The sequence below is a fragment of the Nyctereutes procyonoides genome, unplaced genomic scaffold (assembly GCF_905146905.1).
Source record: "Nyctereutes procyonoides isolate TBG_1078 unplaced genomic scaffold, NYPRO_anot_genome, whole genome shotgun sequence".
In the NCBI taxonomy this organism is placed as follows: domain Eukaryota; kingdom Metazoa; phylum Chordata; class Mammalia; order Carnivora; family Canidae; genus Nyctereutes; species Nyctereutes procyonoides.
Genome location: NW_026575155.1, coordinates 12,947,282 through 12,955,242, shown reverse-complemented (window position 1 = coordinate 12,955,242; position 7,961 = coordinate 12,947,282). Strand labels below are relative to the sequence as shown.

The window sequence follows — 7,961 nt, the reverse complement described above, 5'->3', positions numbered from 1 at the left end:
TTTGAGGAAGGGGCAGATAGTGATTTGAGGGGCATGGGGAGGCCGGGGTGCTAAGGGGCTCTAGTTCTGCATGTCCCCACTCAAGGCTCATATACTTTGTGAAAAGTAACCAGGCTATATTACCTACAATTTGTGTGCTTTTCTGGACTTCTACTTCAATCAGACATTTTTATTAAGCAAATAAAGCTAAAATGTCATAGGCAATTCTAAATCTTCAGGATCACGTCAAAAGAGAAGAGCAAGCTATGAAATAAGGTTTATGATGATCCAAATCTCACGAAATGCACATGTGTATGCAACTATGCAAACACGTGTGTGTGAACAGACACATACTTACCTAACAACACCTAATTCTGAACAATAGAATTAGGGGTGATTTCAAAACCATTTTTTAAAACTGTGTTTTTAATTTTTTATAATAAACAACATTGATTCTAAAGAAGGAAATATGTATATTATTTTACTGTAGAAGGAGCCTGGGAGCAGCTGGAGTTTTTGTAGAGCCAGCACAGCGCAGGGAAAGCAGGTAGGGTGTGTGGGTCCTGATGAGCCACCCTGCCTTTCCTCCCCAGACCTAATGTTTGTTCAGCACCCAGCATATACTAGCTCTTGTCATCAATACTTACTAACTCTAAAGCAGCACTAAAAAAAAAAATTAAATAAATAAATAAATAAATAAATAAATAAATAAATAAATAAATAAAGCAACACTAAAATCTCAACACATTTTAAAAGTCACATTCCACGTTAGCAGGACCATAGTTGGGCGTGTTGTTAATTACGGTCTCTAATTACTAAGCATCATAGAAATCTGTACCAACTGGCATAGCACTCAGCCAAGTAAATAATAGTCCTGCCTCTGGGGTAAACATGAAGAGATGGGCAGGAGATGCACTGACAATATCTACACACAAAATAAATATGTAGAAAATGCAGTAATTTTATCCGTCATAACTACGTTCATATTAACTTTATGAGGCAAATGTAATCAAAGACTAACGTGAAGATATGATTTTATTTACTTTATTTTATTTATTTTATTTACTATTACCTGAATAGTAAGGAATTAAGAAAGGCAATACATACCGCTTAGTGTTTTCTCTTTTATTTCTTAAAGAACATGTTATCCATTTCCAGTTTTTTCACAGCATTTGTGACATGTAAGGTACATCCCCCACAAGGTGTAATCCACATCTAACCCATTGGACAACACGAGAGCAAGAATGATAAGGAGCAGATAAAAGTGAATGTCTTCATATAAATATCCAATGATGAAATATTTCACAATATGCATATCGGCTTTGATTTTAATCTTACTCCTAACCCATAAATTCTGATTTTCCAGGCAATCCTAGATTTCTGTTTGATCCTAATGTGTATGCTCTTTTTTCATGGATAATATACAATAATGCCCCATATATTAAACATACATAAATATCATCTTTATATGATTTAAAATAAAAAAATATTTAAAAAGTCATGGTAGGATATAGGCTTATCTGCCATTTATTGGATTAGCAAGGAGTGTTGAGTGATAAGTAAATTAAGATGATGAATTTGCAGCTTTTACTTATTTACTTGGTGGAATTCACTAAAATCTTGAAACATTTTTGAAAGCCAAATTCTACTTTGGAAGATGAGGAAATAGACTCCTTCTCTCACTACGAAGTGTCCATTCAGATTATTCCAGCTTCACTGTTTCCTCGTACCACTGGCAGAGCAGGACCCCACACTTGGGGCAGAGAGGAAGGACTATATTTGTGTGATGCAGGTCATCAGCCTCGTGCAAAATGGAACTGAAGGGACATCTTCACTAGACCAAAGTCACGTTCCTGACAGTCCTAGGACTGGTCATGATGAAGGAAACCTGTGGGCGACCTACCGGGCCTGGCCACTGATGGTCACGTCCCTGGTGACAAAGAGAAGATGGATTTAATCAATGGAGATGAATGTAAAAGGCACACTTGAGCAGAGAGCTCCACTCATCAGATAAGATGAAATGTGAGGGCCCAGAGAGGAACCAAAATGTCAACACACGTCCTTCCTTTATTTCATTATTTTCAATGACCACACACTCTAGAAGTTTCTGAGTTCAGGGCCTAATGAGCAATGCAGGTCAAAGAATCCAATATTTGTTTGTATGAAGGCAAATTAATAACAAAGATGCATTGTTCCAATTTGTTTTCTTTTTTTTAACTCTTCCTATAGAAATTCTAACTTCTGCATGAAAATATAAAATATTTCTAACCGTCTTTAAAACCATACTTTCCTTCTAAAGGCAAGGGACAAATTTGAACAACCCCCTGTACAGGTTACTCCACTGTCCCCTCAGACAGCCATGCCTCCTCTCAGAAATGTAGTCTTTGCCATTCTCATTGGGAAATGTGATCCCAAGCAAATCATATACTCCTCCAGAGGGGCCAATGCCTGCTGAAGAGTATTGCCATATTGCAAAACATGCAATATGTTTTCCTGCCAATCCTGAGAGTGTCGGCTCAGATTCCAGGGCACTGCAGCTGCATTGCACACCCTAAATAATGTAACTGGGCACCATGTATTATTTAAGTTGCAATGGAATGTTAGTAAGTCTTGAGGATAGAATCACTCTGGTACATGGTCTTAACTTAGTGACTCCCAGTCCTACAGGGAGAACAGGAAGCTGGTGGAGCCACCTCAGCAACAAGCTTTAAGAACTGGGCTTCCACTGTGAATATGCTTGACATTTTTGCAGTTGTTGTTTGCCTTTTGTTTGCCCGGCTGGGCTGCACAAAAGCATTGCCGTTTTCTAAATTTACCAAGAGTGTATTTCTGTTTATCTCAGGAGGGTGGTGATTAGCGGGGAAGACTTGATCCACATTTCAAGTCGTTCATGCACTCACCCTTCAAAACTGACAGACTCAAGAGAGAAAGAAACAGAGTTTCCCAAAATAAACAGAAAAATGGACTGGCAGTGAGTTGAGGCCTGGAAAGAGGAGATGAGAAGGAGGGCTCTTTGTGTTAACTATTCATCAAGATGCAAAATATTTGCAAAGCCCATGAGTTTATATAAAAACAAAGGGTGCAAGAAGTTACTGTGGCTGAGTTCAAAAAGGGTGTTGCACTGTGTTCTCCTCTAGGATTTTGATGGAATCTTGTCTCACATTTAGATCTTTCATCCATTTTGAGTTTATCTTTGTGTATGGTGCAAGAGAGTGGTCTAGTTTCATTCTTCTGCACGTGGATGTCCAATTTTCCCAGCACCATTTATTGAAGAGACTGTCTTTCTTCCAGTGGATCATCTTTCCTCCTTTATCGAATATTAGTTGACCATAAAGTTCAGGGTCCACTTCTGAGTTCTCTATTCTGTTCCATTGATCTATGTGTCTGTTTTTGTGCCAGTACCACACTGTCTTGATGACCACAGCTTCGTAGTACAACCTGAAATCTGCCATTGTGATGCCCCCCAGCTATGGTTTTCTTTTTTAAAATTCCCCTGGCTATTTGGGGTCTTTTCTGATTCCACACAAATCTTAAAATAATTTGTTCTAACTCTCTGAAGAAAGTCCATGGTATTTTGATAGGGATTGCATTAAACGTGTAAATTGCCCTGGGTAACATTGACATTTTCACAATATTAATTCTGCCAATCCATGAGCATGGAATATTTTTCCATCTCTTTGTGTCTTCCTCAATTTCTTTCAGAAGTGTTCTATAGTCTTTAGGATATAGATCCTTTACCTCTTTGGTTAGGTTTATTCCTAGGTATCTTATGCTTTTGGGTGCAATTGTAAATGGGATTGACTCCTTAATTTCTCTTTCTTCAGTCTCATTGTTAGTGTATAGAAATGCCACTGATTTCTGGGCATTGATTTTGTATCCTGCCACGCTGCCAAATTGCTGTATGAGTTCTAGCAATCTTGGGGTGGAGGCCTTTGGGTTTTCTATGTAGAGTATCATGTCATCGGCGAAGAGGGAGAGTTTGACTTCTTCTTTCCCAATTTGAATGCCTTTAATGTCTTTTTGTTGTCTGATTGCTGAGGCTAGGACTTCCAGTACTATGTTGAATAGCAGTGGTGAGAGTGGACATCCCTGTCTTGTTCCTGATCTTAGGGGAAAGGCTCCCAGTGCTTCCCCACTGAGAATGATATTTGCTGTGGGCTTTTTGTAGATGGCTTTTAAGATGCCGAGGAATGGGGATCCCTGGGTGGTGCAGCAGTTTAGCACCTGCCTTTGGCCCAGGGTGCGATCCTGGAGACCCGGGATCGAATCCCATGTCGGGCTCCCGGTGCATGGAGCCTGCTTCTGCCTATGTCTCTCTCTCTCTCTCTCTCTGTGTGTGTGTGTGTGTGTGTGACTATCATAAATAAATAAAAAAATTTAAAAAAAAAGATGCCGAGGAATATTCCCTCTATCCCTGCACTGAAGAGTTTTGATCAGGAATGGATGCTGTATTTTGTCAAATGCTTTCTCTGCATCTAATGAGAGGATCATATGGTTCTTGGTTTTTCTCTTGCTGATATGATGAATCACATTGATTGTTTTATGAGTGTTGAACCAGCCTTGTGTCCCGGGGATAAATCCTACTTGGTCATGATGAATAATTTTCTTAATGTACTGTTGGATCCTATTGGCTAGTAACTTCTTGCAAGATACATCCACGAAGGCAAAAGAAACAAAAGCAAAAATGAACTATTGGGACTTCATCAAGACATAAGAAGCTTTTGCACAGCAAAGGATACAGTCAACAAAACTCAAAGACAACCTACAGAATGGGAGAAGATATTTGCAAATGACGTATCAGATAAAGGGCTAGTTTCCAAGATCTATAAAGAACTTATTAAACTCAACACCAAAGAAACAAACAATCCAATCATGAAATGGGCAAAAGACATGAAGAGAAATCTCACAGAGGAAGACATAGACATGGCCAACATGCACATGAGAAAATGCTCCACATCACTTGCCATCAGGGAAATACAAATCAAAACCACAATGAGATCCCACCTCACACCAGTGAGAATGGGGAAAATTAACAAAGCAGGAAACCACAAATGTTGGAGAGGATGTGGAGAAAAGGGAACCCTCTTACACTGTTGGTGGGAATGTGAACTGGTGCAGCCACTCTGGAAAACTGTGTGGATGTTCCTCAAAGAGTTAAAAATAGACCTGTCCTACGACCCAGCAATTGCACTGCTGGGGATTTACCCCAAAGATACAGATGCGATGAAACGCCGGGACACCTACACCCCGATGTTTCTAGCAGCAATGTCCACAATAGCCAAACTGTGGAAGGAGCCTCGGTGTCCATCGAAAGATGAATGGATAAAGAAGATGTGGTCTATGTATACAATGGAATATTACTCAGCCATTAGAAATGACAAATACCCACCATTTGTTTCAACGTGGATGGAACTGGAGGGTATTATGCTGAGTGAAGTAAGTCAATCGGAGAAGGACATTATATATTCTCATTCATTTGGGGAATATAAATAATAGTGAAAGGGAATATAAGGGAAGGGGGAGGAAATGTGTGGGAAATGTCAGAAAGGGAGACAGAACATAGACTCCTAACTCTGGGAAATGAACTAGGGGTGGTGGAAGGGGAGGAGGGCGGGGGGTGGGGGTGAATGGGTGACGGGCACTGAGGGGGGCACTTGACGGGATGAGCACTGGGTGTTATTCGGTATGTTGGCAAATTGAACACCAATAAAAAATAAATTTATTGTAAAAAAATATAAATAAATAAATAAATAATAAATAAATAAATAAATAAATAAATGGTGTTTACCCTTCCCATTAGCTATAATTGTTAGTCAAAATTTCTAATTTTATTGATTAGTTTTGTCTTCACATGTTTTGTGGGCAGTTATGCCTGAGTTTACTGTACTTCACCAACAGAAACTCCTTTCTAGAAAGTAAAGTCGGAATGATGTATCCCAATTCTAAGTCCAGTCTGGATAGGGATCATCAGTGGAGAGAAGCATCACATTTTGGTATACGTCAGTTTTGAACATCACTTTCTTGTTTTTCTTTCTGATCCTTCCTACAATTTAATACATGCTCTGGGGGCTCTACAACCTAAAATCTTGTTTTTCTTTCATGTAGAGTGAATGCAGTATGCTTTAGGACCCACCTAAACTACAGGAGGTTTAAAAAGTGTTCCCCCATGATTGTGAAGAACTTCGATTGTCAAGAACCTCAGCATCGAGACGCTTCCGTCTGACACTCATCACAGCATCACACAGCACCCCAAATTCCTCTCCATGCTTTTTGGCAAGTTGAAGTCATTCCCAGTGCATGATTGTAAGGAAAACCCCAGGACTCCGTGATGACTTGCCCTTAGGAACAGCACTATACACGTCCATTACATTTTTATGTTGAGTCATTAAAATATCATCCTCGAAACAGATCACCTGAAGAACATGGTTAAAACACCCATTCTTTGACCCTATCTCCTGGAAATTCTGATCAAGAAAGGCTGGAAGAGACTCAGGACTTGGCATTTTAACAAACACCCAAAGAGCTTCTGGTATACTGCTCCACTGAGATTTACCAAGGGAGCAGCAAGGTACCAAGATGCAGGAACTTCTAGGTGCTAAATGAACCTCCATCCTCAGCAAGCATTTCTTAGGATCCAGGATACTGGGCACATCCTTCCTTTCTGCCAGTTGATGGTAGGAACAAGGACTGCCCCCATCTCTCAGCCTCTAGTGAAAACTCCCATGTTCAGGGGAGATCCTAATAGGGGAGTGGGCTTAGAGGTGGGGATGAGCAAGGGGGAGAGCTCCAGGCAGACAGCAAGTACTTTTTCCTGTGTTTACAGCCCAGAGTTACCAACACACCAGACTCATGTCAGCCTGTCCCTGAGCAGAGCCCTCCCCCCTCCAAAGCTTTCTCAGGGCTGTCAGTACTGAAAGTATCTGGACATAACAAGAGATCTGAAAAAGAGGCTTGTCAAGACATCTCAGGCTGATCTTCCCCAAGGCCAGTGGGTCTCTGGTGTTCTGGACCTCAATAAGAAGGATATTGATGGAGCAAGAGTTATGGAAGCTGACACAGCAATAAATAGGGTTTGTAGCACATCCTAAGTATTAAAATTCCAGCTTCCTGTCTTAGTAACTGTTGGGTGTAGGATGTAATTAAAATCATGGCTGGTGCTTCATGTTGAGGATGCAATGCATGGAGGCTCACCACAACCTGGAGATCAGACATGGGACTCTGGGTGGGGCTGAAAGTTGTGATCTTGAAGGTGAAGATATGAATGACCCTGACACAATGCCTGCTCCTCAGAGCACTTCACTGGTCCCTAAGCCAGATGCACACTCAAGGTTCAGGGCTGGACCCTCCTCTACTTGCAGGGGATCCACATGATTCCAATAAGGGCACAGCACCCTCCACCCCTGAAAAGAGTCCAGTACAACCCCTACCCAGTGTACTTAACATGAGTATTATGAATGCTCTGGGACACTAGCAAATCATAACCATGGGTGGTTTGCAGATACAACTTGCAGATAGGCAAGTTGGTTGGTGGCAATGTCCTACTGTCCCTTCCAGCAGCCACCCATTTCCATCTTGCTATAAGGTAGCTAATTGCCCTTAGACCCGGCCACCTAGACAACCACCTCGTGTTGTCTTAAAACTCAGATGCACTCAGGCTGCTCCCCAAGTCCACTGAGCCAAGTGGTCCACAGATAGGACCAAAAAATCTGGTCATCCTAAAGGCCACATTGACAATTCCTATATGCAGCCCTTGGCCTTTCAGGCTTCCCCTTCTTTGGATGGTGTTTGAACAGGATACCCTTGAAAACCAAAGTGCCCAAGACTGCAAAGTATTAAAGTGGCAATCTGACATGGAATTATTCACTTTTCTTCAATGACTCAAAACATAATATTTTTACAAACATACTAATTTATACCAGTGTAATAATATTGCTTGTCATGACCAGATTGTGATTATCCACGTGGGGACCATCTCTACTGTA

The 7,961-nt window shown here is 40.9% G+C and overlaps 1 protein-coding gene across 6 annotated transcripts in view; it reads right to left on the bottom strand.

Annotated features, from left to right (window-relative positions):
• Positions 1-1,093: 1,093 nt before the first annotated feature.
• Positions 1,094-7,961, bottom strand: part of IGSF5 (immunoglobulin superfamily member 5) — a 44,342-nt gene continuing 37,474 nt past the window's right edge. For all 6 annotated transcript variants that reach the window (XM_055313332.1, XM_055313333.1, XM_055313331.1 and 3 more), the window contains one exon: positions 1,094-1,909. In XM_055313332.1, coding sequence (XP_055169307.1) covers positions 1,902-1,909 — 8 coding nt within the window. In that variant the 3' untranslated portion in view covers positions 1,094-1,901. The remainder of the gene's footprint in view (positions 1,910-7,961) is intronic.